This window comes from Rhizoctonia solani, chromosome 14 (genome assembly GCF_016906535.1).
Source record: "Rhizoctonia solani chromosome 14, complete sequence".
Lineage (NCBI taxonomy): Eukaryota > Fungi > Basidiomycota > Agaricomycetes > Cantharellales > Ceratobasidiaceae > Rhizoctonia > Rhizoctonia solani.
Window position 1 is genome coordinate 1,936,821 of NC_057383.1, and position 27,557 is coordinate 1,964,377.

At 45.5% G+C, this 27,557-nt stretch overlaps 9 protein-coding genes across 9 annotated transcripts; 5 read left to right on the plus strand and 4 right to left on the minus strand.

Annotated features, from left to right (window-relative positions):
- Positions 1 to 649: 649 nt before the first annotated feature.
- RhiXN_11223 (uncharacterized protein) lies at positions 650 to 1,086 on the plus strand (the record flags this gene model as incomplete). The annotated part of the gene is made up of 2 exons (XM_043331038.1): positions 650 to 850; positions 919 to 1,086. 2 exons carry the CDS (start codon positions 650 to 652, stop codon positions 1,084 to 1,086), a joined length of 369 nt encoding a protein of 122 aa, XP_043186383.1.
- A 326-nt stretch (positions 1,087 to 1,412) lies between these two features.
- RhiXN_11224 (uncharacterized protein) lies at positions 1,413 to 2,239 on the plus strand (the record flags this gene model as incomplete). Its single annotated transcript, XM_043331039.1, has 3 exons — positions 1,413 to 1,628; positions 1,679 to 1,796; positions 1,986 to 2,239. 3 exons carry the CDS (start codon positions 1,413 to 1,415, stop codon positions 2,237 to 2,239), a joined length of 588 nt encoding a protein of 195 aa, XP_043186384.1.
- Positions 2,240 to 2,496: 257 nt separating this feature from the next.
- Positions 2,497 to 4,132, minus strand: RhiXN_11225 (uncharacterized protein; the record flags this gene model as incomplete). Its single annotated transcript, XM_043331040.1, has 7 exons — positions 2,497 to 2,517; positions 2,573 to 2,900; positions 2,954 to 3,138; positions 3,192 to 3,293; positions 3,364 to 3,547; positions 3,599 to 3,885; positions 3,941 to 4,132. The coding sequence occupies 7 exons, from the start codon at positions 4,130 to 4,132 to the stop codon at positions 2,497 to 2,499; spliced, it is 1,299 nt and encodes a 432-aa protein (XP_043186385.1).
- Positions 4,133 to 5,991: 1,859 nt separating this feature from the next.
- On the plus strand, positions 5,992 to 8,046 carry RhiXN_11226 (uncharacterized protein; the record flags this gene model as incomplete). Its single annotated transcript, XM_043331041.1, has 11 exons — positions 5,992 to 6,033; positions 6,080 to 6,177; positions 6,482 to 6,599; positions 6,647 to 6,676; positions 6,723 to 6,989; positions 7,131 to 7,287; positions 7,313 to 7,329; positions 7,378 to 7,458; positions 7,505 to 7,615; positions 7,743 to 7,925; positions 7,972 to 8,046. 11 exons carry the CDS (start codon positions 5,992 to 5,994, stop codon positions 8,044 to 8,046), a joined length of 1,179 nt encoding a protein of 392 aa, XP_043186386.1.
- A 1,702-nt stretch (positions 8,047 to 9,748) lies between these two features.
- RhiXN_11227 (uncharacterized protein) lies at positions 9,749 to 12,321 on the minus strand (the record flags this gene model as incomplete). Its single annotated transcript, XM_043331042.1, has 15 exons — positions 9,749 to 9,941; positions 10,014 to 10,396; positions 10,456 to 10,639; positions 10,688 to 10,748; positions 10,808 to 10,827; positions 10,893 to 10,983; positions 11,061 to 11,186; positions 11,248 to 11,275; positions 11,345 to 11,421; positions 11,481 to 11,520; positions 11,578 to 11,614; positions 11,660 to 11,745; positions 11,803 to 11,811; positions 11,864 to 11,949; positions 12,015 to 12,321. 15 exons carry the CDS (start codon positions 12,319 to 12,321, stop codon positions 9,749 to 9,751), a joined length of 1,728 nt encoding a protein of 575 aa, XP_043186387.1.
- Positions 12,322 to 13,712: 1,391 nt separating this feature from the next.
- Positions 13,713 to 14,376, minus strand: RhiXN_11228 (DNA-directed RNA polymerases I, II, and III subunit RPABC5; the record flags this gene model as incomplete). The annotated part of the gene is made up of 6 exons (XM_043331043.1): positions 13,713 to 13,830; positions 13,895 to 13,935; positions 13,987 to 14,032; positions 14,087 to 14,109; positions 14,249 to 14,270; positions 14,318 to 14,376. 6 exons carry the CDS (start codon positions 14,374 to 14,376, stop codon positions 13,713 to 13,715), a joined length of 309 nt encoding a protein of 102 aa, XP_043186388.1.
- Positions 14,377 to 14,837: 461 nt separating this feature from the next.
- Positions 14,838 to 15,655, plus strand: RhiXN_11229 (TB2/DP1, HVA22 family domain-containing protein; the record flags this gene model as incomplete). The annotated part of the gene is made up of 2 exons (XM_043331044.1): positions 14,838 to 14,852; positions 14,906 to 15,655. The coding sequence occupies 2 exons, from the start codon at positions 14,838 to 14,840 to the stop codon at positions 15,653 to 15,655; spliced, it is 765 nt and encodes a 254-aa protein (XP_043186389.1).
- Positions 15,656 to 16,620: 965 nt separating this feature from the next.
- Positions 16,621 to 21,512, plus strand: RhiXN_11230 (ICE-like protease (caspase) p20 domain protein; the record flags this gene model as incomplete). Its single annotated transcript, XM_043331045.1, has 25 exons — positions 16,621 to 16,681; positions 16,818 to 16,891; positions 16,953 to 17,120; positions 17,180 to 17,234; positions 17,283 to 17,321; positions 17,375 to 17,427; positions 17,477 to 17,524; positions 17,577 to 17,608; positions 17,655 to 17,699; positions 17,819 to 17,894; positions 17,955 to 18,013; positions 18,074 to 18,158; positions 19,960 to 20,016; positions 20,086 to 20,256; positions 20,319 to 20,373; positions 20,420 to 20,476; positions 20,525 to 20,580; positions 20,637 to 20,684; positions 20,740 to 20,776; positions 20,831 to 20,943; positions 21,000 to 21,071; positions 21,127 to 21,185; positions 21,241 to 21,322; positions 21,390 to 21,410; positions 21,462 to 21,512. The coding sequence occupies 25 exons, from the start codon at positions 16,621 to 16,623 to the stop codon at positions 21,510 to 21,512; spliced, it is 1,674 nt and encodes a 557-aa protein (XP_043186390.1).
- Positions 21,513 to 22,545: 1,033 nt separating this feature from the next.
- On the minus strand, positions 22,546 to 27,463 carry RhiXN_11231 (Retrovirus-related Pol polyprotein from transposon TNT 1-94; the record flags this gene model as incomplete). The annotated part of the gene is made up of 6 exons (XM_043331046.1): positions 22,546 to 22,919; positions 22,977 to 23,030; positions 23,205 to 23,384; positions 23,710 to 24,585; positions 24,634 to 25,074; positions 26,440 to 27,463. 6 exons carry the CDS (start codon positions 27,461 to 27,463, stop codon positions 22,546 to 22,548), a joined length of 2,949 nt encoding a protein of 982 aa, XP_043186391.1.
- Positions 27,464 to 27,557: the final 94 nt, after the last annotated feature.

A 27,557-nucleotide genomic window follows, 5' to 3' on the forward strand; every position in this document is an offset into this window, starting at 1 on the left:
GCTCCAAGAGGCTGTGCTCCTATTTGAAATATGTATATAGACCCAAGTGATGCCCAGGTATATAGGGGCGGAACAAGCTGCTTAGAAAGCCAGCTTGTTTTCCCTTGTCTTACAACCTATAGGGACAAGCAGGTGTTGCTACACCTCAAAAAGAGCAACTGCGTGATTTATTTGAAATTCAACTATCAACAACTGTCAACAAAGGATCTCCACTGATCCTTCTATCTGATTAGTGATAAGAAGTACTGTCAGAGTCTTCTCATCACTAGGACCCTAGGTGTCCACTGCTTTACTTGCAAATAGCTAAAGACTTCCTCTGTGGGTTGCACTATTTTGCCTCTTGCTAACTAAGACTTCTTGTCTTCTACTTGCAAATAGCTAAAGACTTCCTTTGTGGGTTGCGCTATTTTGCTTCTTACTAACTGAGACTTCTTGTCTTCTTCTTGCAAATAGCTAAAGACTTCCTTTGTGGGTTGCGCTATTTGGCTTCTTACTGACTAAGATAGGTATATCTTGGAACTTGCAAGTAATAGAGACTATTATAGTGCTCTATTTGGCCTTTTGCAACAATATGGGAATTCATAAGATGCAACCTAGGTGTGTATTTGGGACTTTGCCCCAATTGGATAACCCTGGACATGATCATGTCATGGAGCTGACATCTCCTATGCAAGGCATGGAACAGGGACATCAGGAAGGAGTAGGAATTACCCCTTCTAAACAGGCTGACCAACCGGATATGGAATCATTTCAACTTGCCACAGCTAGGATCCTAGACCCTAGGCATGAGAATCCAGGGAATAACACACCCTTGGAGGACCCTGCCACCAGGGAAAAGGAAACCCCTTTGGTAGATGAGGCAACCAGGAATAAGACAGTGAAGGATTTATTGAAGACTTCTTTGCCAAATTCCCTGAGGAAACTCAACCACCAAAAACTGAGACAAACAGGAAACGGATTACTAATGACCACCTTACAAGTACCCAAAAGGTCTATGGATTCTTAATGGAACTAGTAATGGGAGTCAAAAGGTTGGAGAAACATATTGACAACCATCTAAAGATGGAACAGGAAATGCTGGATTGAGGCATTTCTCAGGAAGTGATTGATGAATTGGATAAAATACTTCCCTTGTCTTCCCTCTGGGAGGCTGAGAACAACAGTGAATCCAATTCTGATAAATCAGGGTCTACTGAAATCCAATGTGAGGTGTGTGGGAGAACAAACCACTCTACTGAAGAACATAGGAAATCACGTGACCCTAGGGCAAAGGGCAATAAAGGGTCTGACAAGCGGAAAGATAAGGGTCCTGGCAACCCAGGGTATACAGGAAGGCATCCCATGGCTGGGGAGTCATCACAAACCACCACTGGCACCACTACTTTCTTATCCATTCCCATCACTAAGACATCATGCCTGCCATCAGAACAGAGACCAGGATCTCCAAGGCAACTGGAGATACCATCTCTTACCCCCTTGACAGATCCAGTGAGCACAGGACCAAGTTCCCTTGGTCCCAGGACAACCTGGATCAATGGGCACCCCCAGATCATCCATGGGCTGGGACATGGGGAATGATCAACCCCTTATCACCAACATCCATGGCTGGTATAAGGTCATCACAAGATGTGACTCCATCTAACAATCCAAGGCTTATGCCAAACTACTGATCCCTCAGCAACCCTTGATTACATACCAATGGGTCAACGATGGAAATGCTACTGGATTGGAAGAACCCTATGCTGTCCAATCAGCCACCAAAACAACCCAAACTAATGCAAAGTACCAAGTTCTTTGTGTGTAGAGGTAATGTGGGTGCCTCTGTGGAGGATGTAGTGAGGGCCCCAGTGCTAAAGCACACAAGGAAGTTGGCAGAGTGGCATCTAGACATTGAGGAAATTGATCCTGAATGGTGGATACCAATCTCAACAGTAAGGGAATGGCTGGCTGCGGAAATTGAAACTGGAAAAACAAACTGCCATCAGGCTTAGGTGGCTATGTGGACAACCTCACTCCTGAGGATGTCTATTACATGATCCTAGAACGCAAAATGAGCATAGAGGATCTACATGACTGGCTCAAACAATGGGCCATGCAAGCAGCTCAGAATGATCTGAGCAGAAGTATATCCAACTTAGCAATCCATGAATTAAGTGATGAAGGAGGACATGAGTCTGACCTTGAAAGTAACAAGGCCATGAACAAATGGAATCCCTTGGATTATGCTGATGGAATGTGATGAAATATGTAACATTCCATCCAATAACCTTACATCCTTCTCTTCTTCCTTTTCTTCCAATGTTTGCTCCTTCTTAGTAACCATCTGTCTTATCTGATCTCTCAAGAATCATTTTATCTCTAAGTGCCAAATGGAGGAAAAGAAAAGACGCTTTTATTGAGACAGGGACCAAAACATACAAAGCAAGAAAAAACAAAAACAGGAAGGGAACTATCTAATACAACTTATCACCATATACACAAAGGTGCAATTGGTGTCTATCCAATTCTTGCCATCAACTGTGGCATAACTACAATCAGCAAATACAGAAGGCTTAGAATTGGAACAAATAACAGTAGAGCGCCCCCATTGGCAATGGCGCTCTGATCTGTAACTAGTGTGGAAATTGAAATCTTCCTGCACCCACATCTTCAAAGGGACCTTGGACCAATCCATATCATCCAGCACTGCATACTGAACCATAGGATGGTCACTAAACTCATCAGAGTTAAGATTCTGCCTGAACCTAATGTGGTGGCCCCAAGAACAAGCAAGGGCTGACTTCCCTGTCTCTGAAGGACCCCACAAAACAAGGATCTTACCACAATCAGATTCAGGATCTCTTTCCAATATATTGGAAGTAACCCACTCCTGAACACCAGGTGGCAGGTTGACTGTAGCCCTGGTAACAACATGTCAATACTCCCTTCTACCATAGAAAAGAAGGAGACTCACTTCTTAAGGGCCTTGGGCTCACATACACCCTGAGGAAGGGCGCCCTTATCCCTGTAAAAGTAACCAGTAAAGGCCTTGAGGTTGTTATACCCCATGGCCATGTCACAAGGTTGGCGCTCCTTTAAGTGACCAAAGAAACCCTCTGCATCCTCTGCCTCCATTGCATAGGCAAAGTCCTCATTGCGCTGAGAAAGGAAGATCTTTAGCAAGTAATTTCACTCCATATCTTGGAACTTACATTGGTCTTGGCCTTCAACCCTGCAGGGCATTGACCCAATAGGAACTCTTCTGTAAGGGTCCCATATTGTGCCTCCCAGGCATTTGCCTCCTTCTTGAGGTACTCATAGGCAGATAAGGGAGCAACTCCCATTACTGTCCTTGAGCAAAAGAAGACGCTCATGGGGGCGCACTCCTTTATACTTCCATAGGTTCAGGCCCTCTGAGGAGATAAGAGTCCTGGCCCAAACAATGACATGGCAATGCCAGTCAGGATGCCACTGTCCTTCTTTCAAGTCATGGGACTCTGTAACCCCCATGGCACTTTCCAAAAGGGGTCCCCCTCCACTCCTTAGAGTGAGCAGGTGGTCCACTAGACTAGAAAGGAGATATTAGTAAAAGAATACAATATCCAATCAATTCACTTACTCCTTGACAACCTCATGACAAGAGGCTTGCACTGTATTCTCACCCTTGACATAACAGGCATATGTCAAGAGGTAACACTTCCCCTTGCAGCAAAAGCGCCTTCCTTCTTGAGGAAGAACCCCAATGTCCTCTTCCCCTTCAGGGGCTACAGGAACAATAGAGTCCCTTGACTCCAATGGAGCCATGGATGGGACAATGGAGCTTCCTCCATCTTCTGAGCCTTCCCTGTTGCTGGGCATGACTAACCAACGCCTGGACAAGGGGGGAAGCTTGCAAAATATCTGTGACTATACAGTTATCTTTTAGTAAAAGAACCTTTTACTATCAACCAAGACCACTTACTCCTTCTTCTTGGGAGTCCAGATCCAACCTTCTTTTTAGAGCTCTGGGAGCGAGCTGTGACAGAGGCAGCTCCTGACTCTGCCACACAGTAGATGCAATCTGGGAAACATAGGGGGTGGCATCCAACAGCCCTGAAGGCTGTGAATCCAAGACTGTGGAGGGAGTGGCGCTGGCAGTTGGGCATTGAGACATGTTGATGACTTATCCCCCCTCCCACTGCCCTCTTCTTTATACCATGGGGGCCAAGAGACTGAGTCAGAGGGAAATGACTTACTATACCAATCCTTTCTGATCAATAAAATGGCACCATACTGTAACCAAGCAACCATGAAATATGTTGCTAACCAGGAACTTCCAGAAGACTTGAGAAGCTACCTTACAAAGACAGTAGTGTGGGAACTTTCCCACAGGAAGAAAACAACATTCCAACAAGGATCACATGACCAAGAACAAGTCAGGTGACCTCAGAATAACTCATTGCACAATTATACCTAGGAGAACTTGACACCTAATAAGATATCTACCCAGACATCTTTTACAATGGCACAAGTTCATGTCCTCTAAACTATGTGCAAAAGGGGGGGCAATGTCATGACCCACTCCATTCTTCCCATGAGTCCTGACCTTGTCAAGCCTCCAACACACTCGTGTTGCACACCAACATGACCGCAAGCACGCATATACTCGCACATATGCAGTCAGAACCTCCAGGTTCCTACATATAAGAGACTTATGGTCGACATGGCTGGACTTAGTGATATTCTCTAAGTCCAGGTCACATGACCTCCCCCCCTCCAGTCCTTTATCAAATACTATACTAAACTACTACGGATTTGAGGTGGGGGGGGGATGACATAATCTCTTCTATAATAATATTATTCAGACCTTGCCTGCGGGCATTAACATTGGCCTGCGGCTAGGGGGGTGGGGGGAGTGCAACGTCCCCCAGCAACTTATATTATTAATATATCACTGTGCATCATATATACTATATATATCTTTGACAGTGGATATATGGTAATAACCCCTCCAGATATGGGTTATGACAAATGTGTTCTTCAAGATTGTTGATGCAACCAACTAAAACGTGGTTGATGTTGCTGATAGTTTTCTCAAGAGAGGTAACGGGTGACAATGGAGTAGGGCCAAAAGATGGCAAAGAGGATAAGGTCTAAGAAATCAAACACTAGAATGCGTTCCTGATATAAATCGGTACTCAATCAGATAGACAAAACGGGTTTATAGCACTAAATACTAACTGTTTGCTTTCCTACTAGCGTTAGACTATCCTTATATTGATATCAACAGCTGTGTACGAGCGTGATTAACAATCAGGTTTTTAGTAAGCAGAAGGTTGGCTGACTAACAGCGTATGGCTAAAGGTGCGGACACCCTGGTATGCAGACGATTGCTAGCAAGGGGCTATCCCGCGGCTTTACTGCCACTTGTATTCCTGTCTTTGATTATTACACAGGGGCTACAATGTGATGGCTTTTCAAGCTTTGGTGCTTATCCAAGCGTAGGTCTTGTTTGTTGACAGGAATACAAGTAAAGACTTGACCTAGTGTCACAACTCAGCTTGGACCTATGGTTCAAGGGGCTTAAAGTCCGTGGCACTATCACCAATGGACTATGAGAAAGGTAGAGGGGCGACTAGGGCCCAGGGGTTATGATATAGAGGTAGAGGGCAACGATGGCCTGGATAAGATGCTTAAGTAATGTGCACTATAGCCAACTAAGGGCTTGGGCAAAGGGATAGGTAAGAGTGAGGTGAATTGACAAAGAGGTCAAGTCTTGCTGTTTTAGCGGCGACTTGACCTGGCTTATATACATGAGGAAAGCCACATCAAAAACAACAGTACTAAATAGTGAGTCATTTCACAATTTCACATCATATATCAAATATGTCACGTGATCTTGATGAGTCATAATATATACCAAAAAAGGAAACTATCTCAGAAAAAAGGTAGAAAATAGTAGAAAATCATGTCATGCCAATGCAGGTCATGACACCTGGTGAGTGTGGTGTTGACTGGCAGCTACTCTATGCAATGGGTTGCCGCAGAGACTATGACTTGTATAACAGCACGCGGGTAAGTCACACATTGGTCAAATGTATGACTGACCCACTTGTTATAGGGAAAGATCTGGGCTGTGGCGAAGGCATTTGCATGTAGGATTGTGGAGCGCACACTTGTTATAGGGAAAGATCTGGGCTGTGGCGAAGGCATTTGCATGTAGGATTGTGGAGCGCAGGCAGCTAGAAACATAACTTGGGGTGACTTTGGTTCAAGCAATCGCAAGGAGTTCTATGATGGAGTAAATATATATTTATTTGCTTCATTCTTGACACTCTGACTATTATATTTTTTAGTGTTTCTGGGCTGTGGCGAAGGCATTTGCATGTAGGATTGTGGAGCGCAGGCAGCTAGAAACATAACTTGGGGTGACTTTGGTTCAAGCAATCGCAAGGAGTTCTATGATGGAGTAAATTATATATTATTTGCTTTCATTCTTGACACTCTGACTTATATTTTTTAGTGTTATAAAGCTTGTCCATGGCTCTTCCATTTCCGGGGCGAGGCGAACGACGACTGCTGGGTGGCTCGATTGGTCATCCAGCAATATTTTCAGGCCAAGGGATACGACCCAAAGCAAAGTAAGTGGCCGTGCATCTTATTTAATCATTGCTGACGTACGCTATAGCAAAACCCAGGGAACAGGACGACAATCTTTGTCGGAATGCATCCAAACTTGCGCATAAGGACGTAATCCCCCCAAGGACGAGGACCCGTACTATATCAATGTGCCAGAAGGGGGCTACGGCAATGGGCCAAGCGGTTGGCGAAATTCAAGCGCTCTGATTCACCCTCTTGCGGGCGATCCTTGTCCACCAACTGCCTCCTCGACTTCGTCCTCGAATCGCCACGCTCGTCGGGCAGACAAGGTCGTTTCGGAGGAAGAAGCTCGCGCTACGGCGTCCAAGTCCAGCGCATCAACAACGAAGCCTGCAGCACAGCAGGGAAATAAGCAAAAGGCAAGTGTTGGAGTATACTTTTAATAAATTCTAACTTGACATCTAGGTCCTTCGCAGAGAAAGCGAGTTGTAGAGTCATCGGACAGTGAATCGGAGCAGGCAAGTTAATTGAATGTAAACGTATACGGTGTAACTAATAATTTACACTTCAAGGAGCCCGCTGCAAACGCAAATTCCCCGCCCCCGGCAAGCCCCCCGTCCCTCGACTCCCCAGAGACCGCCCATCCCCGTCTCCGCCCCAGGATAGCCCCCGTCCCCGTCTCCGCCCCCACCCCCGGCAAGGTCCCCAACAAAGACGCCTCGCTCAATCGTTGAGGTGGTTCTTCGGTCGCCAGCCCCGGTCAAACCCATGGTATGTCTTAGTTGGTCGAAATTGAGCTGATCGTGCCACCATCCCAAGGAGCCCTGCCGAAAGGAGCCGTCAAAGCCTGCCGCCGACCCCAAAGAAACGCGGCGACTGAAGCGCAAGGCCGAAAACGATGTAAGTTCATCATGCTACCAAAACAATCACTTACGTTTCCTTGTAGCGAGATGAACCTGCCACAAAGAGGCAGCAACCAAGCCGCGTCGTGGAGCCGGCCGTGGACAAGGAGGCCGGGGAGCAGGGGCCATCGAAGCGAAAGATTCGTCCAAGAATGGTAAGCATATAGTCTCAGTTATTCGAGTATTAACATTGTTTCAAGCGCCCGAAACGCGATCCCACCCCCGAACCCGAACCCAAGTCCCAGCCCCCCACCCCCACCCCCGCCTCCGAATCCGCCCCAGCAGCCCCAGCCCCAGCCCCAGCCCCAGCCCCAGCCCGAGGGAGGTAAGGAACATCCCGATGGTGGAGACGGTGCCTCATCCACCAAGCCCTCGGCCCCCAAGCCACGTGAGTCGACGCCTGCTCCCGATTCACCGCCCACTCCCAAGCAGACCAAGAGAGGGCGATCCAGGAATATACCCGATGTAGGCGCCTCTATTTATCTTGTAAATTAGCTAATTCGTCCACCAGGAGGAGAGCCGAGTCGTCAAAGTGACGAAAATGACGATACGCACTCGCCGTGATGGACTTCGCACCCGCGAATGAGTGGATTATCGCTAAGCCAACTTCGCGGTGCTGGCGACAAGGCGATGAGCTCAACGGACTCATGATATTATATGCAATTGTACGACTTTTTTCGTGTGGCTGACCGTGAATGTATGACCATTGAACCAATTAACGTGATTAATTTTAAGTACCCCGTCTAAGCTACTAGCTACGTGTACACGATCGTGTGACATTTAAGTGGTAAGGAGGTGTAATCCAATATGGAATTAAGAGGGGTGGAGTACTAAAAGGGTGACACTCCGATAAAGTACGCCCCATACGTAAACTTAAGTACTTAATCTAGTAAAATTTTAAAGCAGTTACCACCTTGTATTTTAAGCCGGTTTCTTTTCACAGTGGTTTTCCAAGTGAGTACCGGCACAATGGTGTCGAACAAGCATAGCACGACCCTCTGAAAGGATACTGCGAGAGGGATCGAAAATGCGTTTCCATCAACAATGGCAGGTTTGCGAATAGAGTCAGAAACCTTCAGGTGGCTACATATTTCGAAATTCGATTGTGTATATACCCTCGGAGACATCTTGAGATGTATCAATCACAACTCATGGATACCAATTATAATCAAGCAAGATCACGATAAAAGCCCTAAAGTGCAGAATTTTTCGACGCAAAAAGGTCGTACCTTGGAGGCAGAGCGTTGGGGAAATCCGACCATTGCTCATATCCCATAGATTCGCGTCCTCAGCTTACTTTTGTGTATTTCAGCTACGAACTCTGGCTTTGTAGGCGCGAATGTTGGCGAAATCCTAACATGGCGTGGGTGTTTCGTACTTTTGAGAACCCGACTTGTATGCTATATTGACGACTTGTACCAAAACCTGGACCCTCGGAGTTCGGATTTTGGGTAAGGTAATCCGCACCTTGGGATTACACAGTTCCATGCGGTAGGCCCGAGACATGTGACCCGCGTGGTGGTGAATCACTGTATTCTGTGGCATTAGTAGTTACGAGCAAACCTCAACGGAGAAATTGAAACGGGTATACATGGTGACTGTGTCCCCCCCCCTCCTCCACCGTATTGGTTTCTTGTCAAGTCCCACTTGCAATCATCCCGACCGCCATCGTTGGGACAAGTGGTAGTACCAAGCTCACATCTAGGTCGTCAAAAACAATCTGGAATTTGTCGGCTTTGATCAATCATGAGCTGTTAGTCCCCGATGGCAAGTTTATTGCCAACATCTTATGTATATGTATCTGAGAGCCCGGATGAGTACCTCATCCACTTGCGTGTGAACGGTTAGCGGTCAGAATTGATAAATCAATTTGTATGCATATAACCGATGACTAAAACGGTTGAAACAAACAGAGCAATCTTGATATTAGATATGAAAAGTTCTACGTTATAGTCCTTTCACATCAAATCGATTAGTGAAAAACCGGACATCTGCTTTCCGAGTATGGCGGCTCCTTTCAGGGCAGACCTGAACCACCCAGTCCTAATTAAGACGTTTCCGACGCGATAATACCCTTGTTATTAAAAGAAGAAATCAGTCACCAGTAGCATATAGTGATTCTTATCCCCAATCACTCACCGCCAAGCACCATCGACGCCCACTTCCACGCAAACCAATAATATAGTGCAGCTCCCACATGCACAGCAATCCATCCGAATCCTGAGCAAGACCTGATCAAGTTAAGCGTTAATCCTACGAGCCAATTTGGTTTCCAGCGCTGCCTCATGTCATCCAATCTTCTCTGTTTTCGGTTGCGTCTCGGGAGAGTCCTCGATATCTAATAGTGAAGTAGAATCATGCCATTGTGCTGCCGGTCGATAGCCGGGACCTGCGGTGATATTCTTGCATACGGAGTAGTGGAGGCGAACGTGATCATTTTTTCCCAGTTTATTCACGGCTCTCCCTATCCGCCGATTTGGGCTGTGTAATGGGGCAATCAATACTACGGATCAGTAGGAGTTTATATATATATATAAAAGCAGAGAAAAATACCAGAATACACTCTTGGACTCGGAACGATTAGTGGACACTTGAGAAAGCCTTGGGATAGGCAAAATCTCCAGTAACAGCCACCATGGCCGCATGTCTATGGCTTGGTATGGTTTGCTGGAGATGTCATGGTTATCCAGCTCTATTCTATTCCTTTGAATTTCCTCTGGCGTCGCTCCATGTGGGCGATCTTCAAGAATTTTTGCCCGTCGATAAGAGTGCATAGCATAGGGATCAAAGATACGTGCACTGGAAAGGGAGAGGCATTGGTTGACCATCCAGCGTAGAGAAATGTTACTCAAGTCGGGCAGTCGTCGCAGAGCACCTGGTAACTGTGGCGTCGCATATGAGTCCAGGGACTGTGCTCCTGTAGGCTCCTCCTGCGCCTGCAAGAGTCCTATACTCCGAAGAATGATAAAACCCCCTCTATAATTTTGCGAGCAACAAATTTCTGTCGTTCGGTATCTGGATTCACGCGTTCACTCTCGGTCAAAGGCGCACTACCTCCTACGTCAGAGTGACCCCCTTTGAACCATACTTCCACTACACTTTGCCATGATCGAGTCTTCGCGTGATCCCAAAGAGTAGGTATAAAGTTTGCACGGACCTCATCGAGCGCTAGGGCTTGCCTTTTGGAAGTTAAGGCGCTGACCTTCCCAAAGGTTGTGTAGCCTCACCTAAAGTTCCTCACACTCGGGTTGTAGGTGATCCAAGGCAAAGTCTTCCTTCTCAAGGCACCTGAGCAGAGGTCAACTATTATATCCAGTGTCTATATGCGGCACTTTAATATCACATACCCATGCTACCCACTGTATCCCTGTCAAGATTGTTACCGCGTTATTCAAGGCAACTGAATGTATTTTATCAGCGCTGCTCGCTTACCATACGCCCAAAAATGCTATCTCGACTGGGGTACAGAACACCATCTTGAACCCTTCAGGATTAACATCCTCTGGGCGAGCATTCTGGACAACTACACCCAGTCGTATTTGCGGAAGGAAATTAAAAATAGTAAGCCAGCATTAGGACAGCCATAAAACGGGTCCTTACAACCACGGAAAGATCTCTTGTCTCCCTCTTTAAGATTCACAGCACCTAAAAGATAGTCCTCATCTTTAGTGAGTTTAACGAACTTCTCCGAAGCCGCATATACATCGTAGGCAAACTTTACTTGCTCTGGAACATTCCGCTCTGTCAGTTGCCTTTTCACCAGAAGTGTCCGAAGAGGACTGCTCACCCATATTATTCGTTGGTAGTAATCCGACCTTATTTTCGACAACAATTACGGTTTCAGGTTAATGCGTTGTCAGCCACATTGAAATATGTTGACTAACCGAATGTAACATACCCGCAAGGGCACGTGCGGTATATGCACCACGAGAGAAGCCAAATATGCTAATTTCATCGCCAGCTAAAGTAGAGGGCAATCAGAATGATGCTGGATTATCAATAGATATGCCATTGGCTGACCTTGGTATGTCTGCATAAGATACCTATATCCATCCATTACCTGCGTTTCAGAACGTCAGTCTAGTCAGGGCTAACTGTAATGAAATCCACAAGTTACATGATCGGGGAGAAAGCTACAACCGAGTTCCATCCAACTAAAATCAGCCATTATACAACAGTGATCATGCCATGCCATTTACCACGCAGTTGCTTCATCAAACCACTTGGCTTGTATGAAGCTCAATCCAGCCCCGGATGTTGAGTGAGAATTGGTACCTATTCCGGGCTACGTGAAGGTTTTGAGTATTGTGCCGCATTGCGGGGGATCGTCAAAACACAATACAAGGGAGCGCTAGATCGATTGTAAGGATAAAAATAGCACAAATTGGTGGAAAGTGACATACCTTTGGATGCTTTGGTTTCACTCCTAGTCGGAGCCTGAATTGTTGCGAGGGTTCGTCATAATATTCCACAACATCCAAGAATTCATCTAGGTTAATTCACTTTCAAGTTGCTCCGTTTTGAACCTGTAGCCTATTCTGAGAACGTTTGCACCGAGTGCGATGCTCATAACCTTCAGTTCTTCCGCGGATAAAAGTTTTAGGCTGTCAACGGCCTGGCATCCGTTAATATCCCAGAATAATTTGCCCTCTTCGTCCACCCCAATGTAAGGGGATAGATTAAACGTAGAGTCTCCAGGAAGACTGAATATTGCGTTGACATCTTCGCCACCCTTGAGATACGAGGTTACACGAATAGGACCAAAGTTGGATTCTTGTTCGACACCAAGTTCATATTTGTGATAGCTGTTTGCAAAACCCGAGTGATATTTAGAGGGTTCGCGGGTGAACTTAATATCCATGATTGGTATGCGACGAATACTAAAGTGCTTGTGAAGAGGGTGGTAGTACGACGACCACTTCTCAAGTCTTTTATAGAAGAAAAATTGTTCTGCGTTGAATGTATCCAGTAACCCTTGACCCGCGAATTATGGATGTGAAGGATGGTCCTCATTGACATCGAAGTGCCCCTTAAGGTGCCTGACCTGCTGGCCTTTTCAATTGAAGCTTTACAAGTATCGTACCTTGAGTTACTAAAAAGACGGTCGAGCCTCTACTTGCCAACCCCGGGGCCAGGAAAACCGGTCCCGGACAAGAGTGACCGTGTTCTGCTGAAAGTACCAAATTCACATAATCGAGAGTACGTCCAGTGATCGTGGCTAGACCGTGCGTATACAATGTATTAAAATCACGAATTATATCGAATAGGTCCCTTGTAGTGGGCTATGGCGTCCCTAGCGGGGGCCTAGTAACCGAGCTCGGTATTTATAAACCCTGGATAGAGACTGGCTCATGGCCAGGCCTATGACAGTTACAAGACATCACTAAAGTCCTTTGTAGTCTGTTGACGTTCGTGATTTCGATTCAACGTGTTAATCCTAAAGAGTACTACGGAACGTTAACTTCCGTTTCCTAGCCACGGATTTGAGTAAGTCTATACGCTCTCCAGCACTCAATGACCATTGGGAACTTCGAGCCGTCAATGAGGGTACTAGCTGCATGGCAGAGTACTTATATATGTATTGTGATGTTCACATTAGTCATTATAGTTTGAGAGTGCATCGAGTCGCAAAGGTCAACTAAGTATTTTCTCGTGTGTGTACCTGCATGGAACCCAACAGAGAGCTCAGGGCCTGTCATCCGAGTCAACTTGTCTGCTGTTGGTGACTGCTCGTTTGTGCCACCTGGAGTGGCAGATCCGATATGTGTTTAAAACAAAAAGAACGGTGAAGATGAGTGCTGAATCCTTGATTTGGACTAATTGTTCTAGGCCCCCCTGCGTTGCGATAGCTAAGCCTATTTCACTTCAACCGACTAGAGGTTCAAGACAGCGTCGTCACTGCGCCATGAGCTGACTAGAATACTAGAAATAGGTGAGGAAGGAATTGCGCGATGAAAAACGGAGAGATATGAGCTATTAAAAGAAGTGGGGAATATGTATGAACGAGACGACGGACAACCTGGACCTGTACATATCCAAGCAATTGGCCTTGATAAGCACAGATTTTTCGGAAGATAATCAGTATTTATTCTCGGAGGTCTTGTGCGTACTATACATCACGCACGCTAATGTGCATACGTGTTTTCCGGTCGACCGAGTACCGTCTGGACCATTGTCTCGCAAACTGTCCTGGGATTTATCCCACCTCTCTACACCACTCTATGCTGAATCCTACAACTAAATTCCTGGTTCTCACCACCCCGCGCCGCTTCCAGCTTGGATCAATAAAGGTATGGCTACAGTTGGTACATACGTAGAAAGCGTCATGGGTGTTTCGATGCGTTTTGACTGGTCCTGAAAGTATACCGCGCTGGGTTGAGGGATAGTCAGCGGGCGTCGTACAGGGGTAGCGATGTTAGTATAAGAACACTCACTCGTTGTGTTGGCAATTTGGACAGTCCATCACTGCATGTGCCTATGCTACTGTTAGTAGAGAAAGAGAAGGAAGAAAGAGACAAGCACGTACGAGGGTGGGGTCAGTCTGAAGGTCTTCCGTCACACCCGGCTGCTCTCTACACAATAAGCCTGGTTAGTGAATTTGTGCTGATTGACTGCGCGAAACTCACTTGGTAACAGTCAGCAAATCATTCTTGAAGACACATTCGTTCTGGACTCTTCTTCGTGCCCACGCAGATCCGACAAGCGTAACTCAGGAGTTGCCGTTGTGAATCTGTCTATTCATGCTTTTTGTAAGATTTGCCCAGCGAATAAATGTTAAAATAGCGGACTTTGGGGTATAAGAGATTGTTACTAGGAATCAATTAGTAAGTAGGCAACAAATAATGTGGCGTACTTACCATTCGGAACAGAATTGCAGTTTGGGTGGCTCGGGAGTCGGAATCGCTTTGGGAGGCATACTAGGATGGAGACTTGTGCAATTCTAGTCTTGTAGGAGAGAGAGGATGGGGAGGTGGTCGCCGCGCGTAAACAATCCTAACGCTGACTAAGCTAATTTCTCTTGTTGGCGGGATAAGCGCGCTTCACGGATAACGTGTCCTTGACCACAACTTTAACGATTCGACACGACTTGACCTAACCTTGTATTTTTTTTTCGACTGTTTTGTATAAAAGGATATTGTATATCTTCTCCAATATGAGGCTCTTTTACGTCGTCTTGCGTGTTATAGGTGAGTGTATTGTTTACTTTTTCCCTGCTGGATCACCATATAACTCGTAGCATCACGGGATCGGTTGTTTATCCAACCTATGCATCTTACAAAACACTATCCAGCGTCCAACCCAAGAGGCTGATTTAGAGCGATGGCTGATGTACTGGTCTGTCATGGGTGTTGTTCTGGGAGTCGAGATGGTTGCAGAATGGCTAATTCGATGGTGAGTTTCCTTGTGGTTTCATACTGGTGCTAAACTTATTCGGCGAGCAACAGGATTCCCCTATATACTACCTCAAAACCATCTTTCTCATGTACCTCGCCTTACCACAGACTCAAGGCGCAACGCCTCTATACAATCACCGCCTCCTTCCCCTCCTCGAACACTACGAGCCCCAGATAGATGCATCAATGGCCCGTCTTAGATCAGAGCATACGACTTTGTTCGCGCCAAGCTTCAAGAACTGTGGGCGCGCATCATCAACGCGCCCTCCTCCCAGTCCAAATGCACCCGCTCCAACAATGCAAGATAATCCCGTCGCATTTGCTACCGGCTTCTTGAAAACATGGAGTCCGTTCTTGGTAGCTGCTAGCGGGGCAATGATGCAACCCCAGCAACAGACTCAACCTACGATCGAAGGCGGAGGATTAGGCGGGAGGAGCAGGAGTTCATCAGCTAGTTCGACAAGCTCATTTGCCCCGACAGACATCAATCTTACTTCCAAAGCGAAACCTGCGATCCAACGGAGCGGAGCTATTAATGTCAGGAACAGAACTGGAAGAAACGCCCCAAGAACCAGTGACGTGAGGGTTCCTATAGCTAGGGAGGATGGGGAAGGGAGTAGGGCCCCGAGAAGGTCGGAAGGAGCTTCGAGGGAGGAACGAAGAGAGGCCAAGCCGAAGCCAAAGGTTCAACTAGACGAGCTGGACAGTGAAATCGAGGAAGACGAAGATTTGGTTTCGCCTGATGGGGATGTCGCGCCTAGTAAAGCTTCGAGTGCGTATGAGAAACTCAAGGCGGATTAGGTCCGATGTCTATGCGAGGATTTTTAGTATGGTGGTTGGCAGAGCTGCTATCAGCTCATGCACTAGAGACCGTGTAGTTCTATGGGGTTTATTTATTTCGTTCCCGAGCTGAGAGAACAAATGCCCAGAGTAAGGGCCTCGTGAGGACTAGGATATTTCTGAGATGTGTAGGATGCTATGCACGCGCAAGATCCATGGACGTTATCCACTCAGCTAATTCTACTACCAATTATATTTAGTCCAAGTCTAAAGCACTGCATTTAGCCACCCTAAATGATGTTCAATCTAAAGAAATCAAAAACAGCGCCAAATTACTGGGACACCAACCTGGCGCTGAGGATTAACGCCAGCCAATATGGCCGACCCAGTCCATCCATCGCATACACCCATCGAATGCCGAAGGCACGTTCACAGTTGCTGATCATACCTGGAAGAAAAACAGATCGACATTTTCGGACGCAAATGAATAAGCAGGATGTTTAAGAAAGGATTTACAATTATTTACAGATAGCTGCTACCAATGTAAAGTACGTATACTCCAATCTCTTGGTACCAGTAGTGATGCGTACGTGAATTTACATGGATCTTCCTTCTGCAAATTGGAACCACCGACTTTATCAATGAATCTTCACAAAAGCAGAGGCCGAATGAGCGCCTAAAGTTCCAAACCCGGGGTTCAACGTAATTTAAGAGTTTTGGGCGGTAATGTACTGTATCAAGTCATTTGTCCTGGCGTTCCTATTGGATGACTGAAATTGAAATACCACATTTGGAAGAGTATTACGGCGTAGCTGCATCCCTGCAGTGTTTCGCCACGACTTCCACTTGGGGCTACGCGTCTCTTTTTGATTATTCACTGCACTTCATCCCGCTCATCTTGGCTTCCTCTTCGATTCTACATCACACATTCGCGCCGCTTTCTGCATAATTACATACCCCGCGCGCATCGCCTCGACCCTTACGCGATGTCTGACTATATTCAGTTGGTGCCATCCATTCTCGTGGAAAGCAGACATGGCGGGCGCCGTATGCCGGTCGTGGTAAGCGGTCGGCTACGTGGCTTGCTACTGGAACACGATTTATCTCAAAAGTACGCTTGAATTCTAACATCTGGGCTTGGAAAATCTCCATAGACCACACGAAGTATCTAATATTGCTACAGACCCACGCTCGCTTAACAAGTCTTTTGCTGGTTTCCGGGACGTACTCGACCCCGTTCGAGGTGTTGCGCTTCTGGTAAGTGGCTTGGAATTACGTGCTCTATCCCGATTTGACTTATCCCGATATATCTGTGTAGATAACGAATAAATATGAGGGGAGGAATTGGCCCGATGATTTTAAGCACTCGATGAGCCTTAAAGGCGCCGTCAAAGACTCCATACACATTCGACAATTTCTTGAGAAATTCGGACCCACTATGGGTGTCAACGCCCAGGCGATCGACGATGCATCGCGCAAGAACATCGTCAGTGTTTTCCACTGATTGTCGTTCGGAGTGGTTCTTGATATGATTGGCACTGATAGGAGGACCACATCGGGAAAGCTATCGAGAGTTACCCACCGCTGCTGATAACGTATTGTAGGTGCTATCATACGCTATCCTATTTTAGTCTTTAACTTTTTGTAGTCCAAGGACATGGTCTATATCACCCCGGTATGGTTATATGTGTGTATATTTCAATTACCCCGGAGTGTACACTATACTGAAGCCGCCCTTAGACGTTACCAGCGATGGTAGAGAGACTGAAACCTTGGAAGGCCTAACTGCCAAGGTACATTCCACATTTTTGGATAGTAGCTCTCCCTTGACGCTATCTGCAGGAAATGGTCAAAATGTTTTCAAAATCGACCCCTGGGACCAAATTGTTGGTGAGTGAATACTTCTCTCGAACATTATAGTCCGCTTACACTCTCTTCGCAGACTATTACCGACTTTTGCTATTCCGGCAATGTGTATGGTGGGTATTGCCTATGGTACTTGCTGAAACAGACTTATCAGGCCTTTCAGGTTTAAAGTTCGTATTGAACTTGGGACAAGATGGAAGTGCGTCTTGGCATAAAACCGACGAGTGCCAGCGGGGCGAGGAAATTGCATCCCCTATGGCATGTTTTCGATCGACTTAGTTTTCTCCCTGCTAACCCCTGCATTTTATTTTATTTTAGCTCCACATTGCTGGTTCTCTTCGAGAAGAACAAGTCTACGAAACCCGTAACGCAGGTGGTTATCTCACCGAAGTCGGTATCTCTTCACCTCTTCCCAATCCGTTGATATAATAGTAACTGATGGTCGAAGCATTAGAGCCTGGCTAATTTAAAAGCAGAACCCATGTCGCTTCCCCAGATTTTACTCCACCTCCGGTATGTGATGCTAGGAAGACTCTTTCAATTTGATCAAACGTTGATCTACATTGGGTCTAGGGAACGCGTAGATCATCACCTTTCAATTGCAAAGGAACATCCAAAGTACTCGGGCAAACTCAAGGGGGCCAAGCAGGTACCTCAAGTAAGTGCCATGATATCTACAGCCTACTACACCGGTCACTCACATTTTCTCCCCGGTTCCAGATCTATAGTAATTATATATGGGTCAGTTGTTAATTCAATGGCTCATCCAGATAACGATTAACATAGGTTATTTCTCTCCTAGCCTCTCGATGATCCTGAAATTCTTTCGAAAATTGGCCTTGGGAAGAATGTTCCAATTTCATACTAATTTGCATTGTGGATCACTTTCGGTAGGCACTTTTAAATATTATTGATCGAAGGCTCACGCGTATTTCTAGTGTTTTGTATTCATATGTCATGGTTATATCTCCCCTACCCCAAGGTATTCGACTTTGTTCAGTTCTTTTTCCTCTTTGGTTTGTCAAGTATAATGTATCAAATGGGTACCTTGGTGTGGTGGGAGGTCGTACATGTAATTTCTACGAAATACCTTGCCAGCCTTCTAAATATTTCAACAGAGCTTCTAGGAGCAGTGTTATCAGAGGCTCAAACTTGGCGACTGAATAGTCGGGTATTGTGCGCTTGCGGCCAAACCCACGGCCAAGCCAGACATGTGCCCAGTCTAATCTAGGTACTTAGATACGTCAATCTATATATGATTGTACAAGTTAAGGAAAACTTCAAGATTGGATGGTTTATTGGCAAGAGGGTTGGGGACCGTCTGACAGACCTTTGATTGTGCACGAGAAACTGGGGGTGGTCTGGATGCGATCTATCCAACTGCAAAGGAAATCTCATAGCCCGAAGCCTAGATGCTTTGAGCTTAAATGGTTGGCAAGTGTTTGTGCAGCTCTATGGAGTTAGTTCATATGATCCCCGAAAAGGATATCGAGACGGTTCGGAAGCCATCGCTGCGAGTAACATCGGTCAAGTTCCGCCATAAGTTCTAGTTAATAACAAAAAAGCAAAGGACAGCTTTAGCTCCTACGTTCTTGTGATGACCCTCAGGTTCGGTTGGAAGGGTGGAATGCTTCGGAGATGAATTCCAGAATCCCGTAGGCTGTGATATCCAAGTGGTGGGGGTCGGCTACCTATAGAATATTAACATTTGAATTAATCCGATAAAGAGACTGGGTCTCACAGACTCTTGTTTATTTCGTTAAGCAATGTGAGAAAATAGGCCGGTCAAGGTCAGGAAACGATCCTGGTGTATATGATATGAAGAGGAAGAAGTTGGCTCTTTTGACATTTTAAAGAGGTGCTGACTGGCAACTATTCTCTAGCCTGTTAAAAAAACCGGCTGTAGAATATAGGGCAACACCGAGGCCTGTATCACATACCGCGACCGCGGGTTCCAGTGTCAAACGGCAAAAATCTAAATAACTAATGCAGTGTTTTTGGTAGTCTGCATCGCAATGACGGCTCTCGATCGCGCGCAAGAGAATTTGAAATTACAGGCGATACTTAAATTACGTTATTCAATCGACGCGTAGCTTACCCCCACCAGAGGTTTGGACTCGCCCATCGCCCCGTCACAATAGGCTACTTTCTCTCGATCCGCTTCCCGATTGTGCACCGCTCCTTTGCCATTCATCTGAACCCAGGCAGATCCTTTTGACTTTGATCATGACCGATTGCACTGAGTTCGTACCCACTCATTCAAGTGGATAGCAGAAGTGTGGATTCCGTATTCCTCCCGTGGTAAGTGGGAGGCGTGCGGCGTTTGCATCTGATCACGGCTTTTACCGACATCGAGCTCGGAATCTAACCTTCGCCTCCGAAATCATTCACTTAACCACAGTCAATATGAATGTCCCGTTGCCACCAGTACCAGCACTAGTCTACACCCACTTAAAAAGTCTCTTGCCGGATTCCCAGGAGTTCTCGAACCTGCTACTACAGGAGTTTCTCTTTCGGTACGTGATCCAGTGTGTATTGCACATACGATCCCGATATTGATTCTTTGCCCGATGTATTGCTTGTAGGTGACCAATACTTACCAAGGTATGATTTGGCCGAAGCTGCTGGGAGCCAAAGATGCTCCCATGACCTTGCGGGGCGGACCAGAAGATATTCGCCACATACAGGCTTTTCTCAAGCTCATCGCACCAGGGCTTAGGGCTGAGTCAATCGAGAACGCCCAACGCGAGGATATTGTTCGCCCTTTTTGTCGTTATTAGCTTGTCGTTATTTGCTGACCTAAGTTTCTCCCTTTTAGCGAAATCACATCAAGAGGCTTGTTGACACCCGTCTTTCTCTGCTGGTGACTTATTGTTAGTACTCTAGAAACAACTTGTTTCCGCCACTGATCTTGCATAGTTCAAGGACACGGCGAAAATATTTCAAACGGCAAGGACGAAGACTACTCGGTTCGATGTATGTATACTTTCACATGGATTGAGGCATCGCTCATACTGGTTTCAGATATTACCGGTGATGCCAAAAAGGATGACGGTTCACTAGAGTACCTAACCGCAGACGTATGCTTTCCTGTTTTAGATTCTCTCTACGTCCCTCTCATTGAACTTCCCAATAGGAGTTTATCGAAATGTTCTCGGCGTTCAGCGCTCCTACTATGCTCGTCGTTAGTTCAATTTCTTTCTGGGCCCCACATACTCTTGCTGAATCTCTCAACTTAGGCTATCACCGACATCTGTCATTCAGGAAATCTATATCGTACGTGACCTTCTGACCGTTCTTCCTACTATACAATAATTGAGATCATTTCAGGATTGCAGTTTCGGCTGCTCGTATTGAAGGATGGGACCGCTTTCTGGTGCGAAACTAAAGAGTGGAATGACGACAACAAGCTTGGTTGGAAGCACAAGATCAATGCACCTATGGTAAAGCTCTAATTCAGTGCTAATTTGCTATATCTCAACGTTGTCACATTTCTAAGATTCATATTGCTGGCTCCTACAGATGGCAGCAGGTCTACGAAACCAAAAGTACTGGAGGCTACCTCACCCATGTTTGTACATTTGCTGCCGGAATCCACGGACCAGGGACTAATCCACTGCAAATAGAGCTTAGGTAGCTTTAAGGACGTATCAATGACACTCCCTCAACTTTTACTCAACCTTCGGTGTGTTTATAGCTGCTTTTAGATTATTGTCACATTGATTTTTTTTTGAATTTAGAGAGTCTGTCAATCGTCATCTAGACAAGGCAAAGGATCACCCGAGGAGACCCTTGGATCCATGGATAGCACAAGTCCCTCAGGTACGTGTTTATGATGGGGCTCTAGCGATCATCTGTAGAGCGCTTAAACCCTCTCACTCTCTTCCAGATGTTTAGCAACCACATGTGGGTTAGTCCTTTTCTTTGGTATACCGGGAATCATATTGATGTATTTGATTAGCCTCTCGACGAGCCAGGAATTCTTTCGAAAATCTGCCTTGGCACGGCCTAATCAAATTTCTTCGATTCTGTCGGACTCGGTCTATTGCAGGACCATACTTTTACGCACATGATCTCTCTGGGCGCATTTCTCTTTTTCTAATACCCATACTATGTTTTGCCATTATGAACACACTGTTATTTCTATGGACCCTTCGCTTATATTTCCCCTGTCTCAAGGTATTCGTCCGGCCCTGATCTCTTTGAATTGCTTGTTATCTATCTGATGTATACCTTGATGCAGTGGGATCATTTTATGGATGTTGTATATGACTATGCATGCTGCATAACGAAGTTACCTTGCACCCGAGCTTCTCCAAAAGTGAATTTGAAGTGACTAAGAGTATTTATCATGTGCACTAGGAAATCCTCTTTAGGGAGAGTAAATAATCTAGCAAACACATGGACCTGAATTCGACTCCCACCAGAAGACAAATCTGAACATGCTCAGAGGTGTATCTCCAGACATGGAGACCTTTGATTGGATTGCTCCATACTGACCCAAACCGGGCTTTTATCGCGAGCTTTTGAGTCACCTAACTGCAAATCTTTTAATCACCGTCTACCTGTCTTGCGTCCTGCCACTATTAATCAGAGGCTTTCTGTTTTCTCTACACACGATTCCTCAAGCAACGCTTTCTCAGTTGGAAATTGTTGAAATCTTATGTATATAGATGTATATAAATGTATTACTAAACTAAACTAAATCGTATACAAAAGTAAAGACAGTAAAAGAGAAGTAGAGATAGAGGGGTTAGGATAGAGGGCTCGTGTGCAGGCCTTTATATATCCCAAGAAACCTACCGAGTCATATGGTAAATTGCTGCGCATATGACTGCGCACTGAATGACTCGTACTTACTGACTCGATTACTGCGCATAGAACATACTAGAAGAATCTAGTATTTACAAGATATTTCAACACTCCCCCTTAATCGAGTAAGTGTCGATACATTCAATTAATTCAATCTTATTCATTTACAATCGTTACAGATCCCAGTTTCATTATTTCAGTTATTCGTGTAATTAAAATCTTCAGCTAATTAATTATCCTTCGCTCATCGGCTTGCCCATGATTCCTTGCATTAGATAACTAAACTGTGGTGCGGGTAACGCTTTAGTAAAAGCGTCGGCTAAGTTTTCTTTAGTTGGTACGTACAGTGTAGCTACCTTGCGTTTCTCTATGAGATCTCGCATGAAGTGGTGTCGGATGTCGATGTGTTTCGATCGTCCATGGAATTGCAATTCTTCGGACAGAGCGAGCGCAGCGAGGTTGTCTGAAACAATTAATGTTGGTGTGTCAGCAACGTATTGTAATTCCTCAAAAAATTGACGGAGCCACATAGCTTGAGTACATGCGTGAGATAACGCCATATACTCCGCTTCCATTGTCAATAAGGCAACAGTTGCTTGCTTCTTAGCTGACCAAGATATAGCAGCTCCTCCAAGCATAAACACATGACCGGAAACAGACTTACAATCTAGTAAGTTGCTTCCCCAATTGGCGTCGGAATAGCCTAATTTGCCAAAGTCTTTGTTTGATCAGCAATATGTTATCCCAAGAGCCGGTGTGCCCTTTAGGTAGCGTACTAGGCGCTTAACTGCTGTCACGTGCGCCGGACCAAAGCACAAAGTAAATTGTGCAAGGTGTGCAACAGCGTAAGCTATGTCTGGTTGTGTGCATAGGGCGGCATACAGTAGCTTACCAATGTATGTACCATAATTGAACTTTGGTTTGACTCCTTTGTATTGAGTGAGTTGTACGGTTGGGCTAAAAGGAGTGTTGGCAGGGTAAGCTTCTGCAAGGCCTGCATAATCAACTAGTGAGTTAATATATGCTGCTTGGTTGAGTGTGATGATGCCATTCTTACGATTGCGTTGGAATGCTATTCCAAGGAAGTGATGTATTGGTCCAAGGTCGCGCATGTCCTGGACACGGTCACATGACCAGTACAAGTGGTTGCATGCTGGCCCAAGCCCAAATTTGGGGGGTAGCAGGTGTAATCATGGGTTGTCAGCAGAGGAATAATAGGGCTCTATGGCTTAGTGGTCAAGCTGGTTCAATTCTGGCTAGTTCTATTTTCCTCTGTTTATGACAGCGCATGTCAAATGCGCGCAAGAGTTTGGATATTGTAATATCAGAGTGGTTCAGCAATGATATGACAATTGAATTGTCAACATGTGTAGCTATGATTGACACACACAGCTCACCGTTAATGTTGTTGATTTGGTGGTATACACATGCGTTGGTAAAGCATGGTGTGTATCCAATTGCTTTCAGCTTTGTGTTGTATAGTTTATTCCACATCCGTCCTGCTTGTTTCAGTCCGTAAATTGATTGCTTTAATTTTAACACTTTGTTTGTACCGTCGCTAAAATAAGGGATTTGCTGCATGTATAAATCTTTGTTGACTTCGGCGTGTAGGTAAGCCGAGTTTACATCAAGCTGTCGTATATCCCAATCGTACTGGTTAGCGATTGATACAAGCGTACGGATTGAATCAAGACGTACAACGGGTGCAAATGTCTTGTCAAAATCAATGCCAGGTTGCTGACTAAATCCTTGGGCTACGAGTCTTGCCTTGTGTCGGATGGGTGTGCCGTTCTTGTTGTGCTTGAGTACAAGGACCCATTTGTTCCCCATTGCCTTGCGTTCGGGTGGTAAGTCTGTTAGTTTGTACGTTCCCATTTGTTCAAGGGTGCTGACCTCCTTGGCCATCGCCTTCCACCATTCCTCTGCGTTTGGCCCGGATAGCGCCTCCGCAACGGTAGGACTGTTGGTCGTCGGCGTTGGCGGTTCATTGTTGATGAACGTCCACGTTGGTTCCATATCTCCGGACAACGCCAAGGTGGGGTTCGGCTGTTTGGGGATCAATGGTTCATTGAGGTATAGCTGTTTGAATTGTTTGCAAAGTTTGTCGATGGTTGGTTCGGGTGTTGTTGGGGTGACCATTGAGTAGGTAAGGTCCGGGGTGCCGGTATTGGTGGGTAGTACAGTGGAGGGACTGTCAAAGAAGTTGTATGCGCTAGGTACAGTGTTGTCAGAGCTATTGGGGTTGCTGGGCGTGATAGGGACATTGGAGAACTCTATTAAAAGGTTAGTAGTTTTGTTCTTTGGCTGAGAACCTGACTGACCGGACATGGGAGGGTGCTGGATCTTGAGGGTAATCCCTCCTCGCACGTTGTTGAGTTTGATGGGAGCAACGTTAGGATTCCGACTGCGGGTTTGGACTCCTGCGTTGTCGGTTCCGGACGTAAGTGTGTTGAGTTGTTGTAGTGCATTCGTAGTTGCGCTAGGGTTAATGCGCATAGCAGAGTGAGAACGAGTAGTATAAGGTTTAAGTACGTTATTGTGAGTGAGTTTTGTTGGTTTGTTGGATGCTTTTTGTTCAATCTTAGGCTCACTTTTTATATCTACAGGTTTGTTTGAGTCACTCTTTTCTTCCTTGCTGACTGTATGCACTCCCCCTGTTCCAGCAGGTTCTTTTGGTTGTTCCGCAGCGCTGTTGGCATGAGTCATCTCCCCCTCAGCGGGCGGAGCAACTGTATCTCCCCAATCCTGGTTGATTCCGGGTTCTTCACTAACCGTGTTTACTCTTGGAAAGGTAATGTTCCTTGAGTGTAATATCCTGTTCAGTCCTGATTTGTAGTATCTCCAGCTTTTGCCTTGTACTTCCAATATTCCAATGAATATTGCTTGGAATGCTTTCGCGTCTAACTTAGATCGATCTCCGGTTTGATCTAGTACGTAGCATTTACTTCCCCACGGTCTTAATGTACTAACATTTGGTTTCTTGCCCCAAAATGACTCAAATGGAGTCATCCAAAACGTTCTGTGCACTTGTGTTGGAACTTGATTCTTAAGGTAACAGGCGTATGCAATTGCCTTGTTCCATAGGAATTTTGGCGCGTTTGACTCGAGCATCATTGCTTGCGCCTTATCGGTGAGTGTCCGGTTTAATCTCTCAGCTATACTGTTTTGCTGAGATGAATGCGGGGCCGTTGTTTCTAATATTGTCCCTTTCTGTGCTGCATACTCAATCCATTCTTTGTTCACAAACTCGCCTCTGTTATCAAAACGGACTTTCTTTATTTTCTTTTCTTTTTGTGTATTTAACATTGCTTCGAATGCCTTATATTCATTCAGCGTTTTGTCTTTGTGCCTAAGGAATCCCAGGCGAGTAAATCTTGTAGCTACGTCTGTGAATGATACATAGTATCTGTATTGGCTGATTGAGAGTGTATGCGCGGGTCCCCATACATTGGTAACTATTAACTCACCAATATCGGATATTTTTGTTGCCAATTCATTCGGATATGGTCGTGTATGTGCCTTTGCTTGTATGCATACTTTGCATTTGAAGTTGAGTCCTTCTTTGTCTTCATTTATTTCCATTCCTTTGATTGCTTTGGTGCTTTTCAGGCGTTGGAGAGCTTGCGGACTAATATGTCCTAGCGTTTTGTGCCATTTGAACCAAGTTCAACCGGTTTGTTTCATCAGCGCCAACTCATTGGTTGTTTTCTTCATTCTTGCTGTTTCCTTACTAACTGCTGTTCCACTGATTTTCCATAAATTTCCGTGTTTGCGATCACTCAGTTTTGATCCGTAAGTGATCAGATCATTGTTTGCACCGTATATGACTAATTGGTCCCAATCCATTGATATCCAATAGCCTTTATCGGTTACTAGCAATAAGCTGATAAGGTTTGCCGGGGAGCTCGGCACATATGCTACATTAGTAAGTTTGATACTTCTATATTCATCTTTGTCTGGGTTGGCTAAGCATAATAGCTCCACTGTACCTTGGCCCAATATGGGCTCCTTACCAGTCACGCCTGTAACATATCCTGTTGATTGATTATACTCACTGAATAGGCTTCTATTGTTTGCTATGTGAGTTGTTGTTCCACTATTGGCGATCCAGGTGTTTGTTGGCTTACTTCCATATATATTCAAATTCTCAAGGGTCGAGAACGCGTAGTTGGCACTGCTGTTATTGTCCTCAACGGCTATATGCGTCCTTGCATTGCCGTTTTGGGCTTTGTTTGGTGCGTTGAACTTTCTATTTGTTCCTTTGCCATTGTTCTGACCGGGTTTGTATGCACCTCCACCTGGGCCCCTACATTTGGCTGCCCAGTGTCCTATCTTACCGCAGTTGTTGCATTTAGACTTGGACTTATCTGGTCCCTTACTGCCGGTACGTATAGGTTTATTGAAGCTTGCTTTGTTTGTACTAAAGAATGCTTTCCCTTCTGGGTTTTGGGCATTCTTTCTATGTGCTTCGGCTGTTATGCGCAATCTAATGTCATTTACTTGGTTTGATAACGCGCTGTTATCTTGTAAATCGAATTGGAAACTTACTGATTGGGAGAATGAATCCCATGAGTCAGGTAAGCTTGCAATCAATGTTGTGATCCAGTTGGCTTCAGTGCATGAGCCGGGACTAATATTGTTTATTCGCTGGAACCATCCGCGCATGCGTTGGATGTGTTCCTCAATGTCTTTGCCATCAGTCATTTGGTGACTGAAAAACTTTCTTTGTAGGTCAATGAGTCCGACCGTTCCCTTGACTTGGTAAGTTGTTGCGAGGGCATTCCAAGCGTTGGCGGACGTTGTGCATCCTTGTATTAGGTTTAGTACACTTCCGTCAACTCTTAATCTTATATTAGATAATGCTTTTTGGTCGGCTTTAACCCATTTTGTGTATTCGTCGTTAGTTGCTGTATATTCATAGTCGGGCAATGGTTTGCCCTCGTCATCTTTCCGGTTTCTTTTGGTTTTCAGTACAGTCTTGCTAGGTGCAATAATCGTCTTGTTTACGTAGCCATATAGATCAAGATCTGATAATATGTCTTCCATCTGTATGCGCCACATATTATAATTCTCAGTTCCCCAAAGGGGTGCAATCCGGTGCGTTCCGCTAGCTGCACCGGGGGCTGAAGTGCTTGCTACAGCTTTGGCCATGTTTAATGTACTCAAGTAAGTGTGTTATATATCTATCTATCTACAGTTGGTTATTGAGCGTACAATCGGGGCTCATAACCTGTTGAAATCTTAT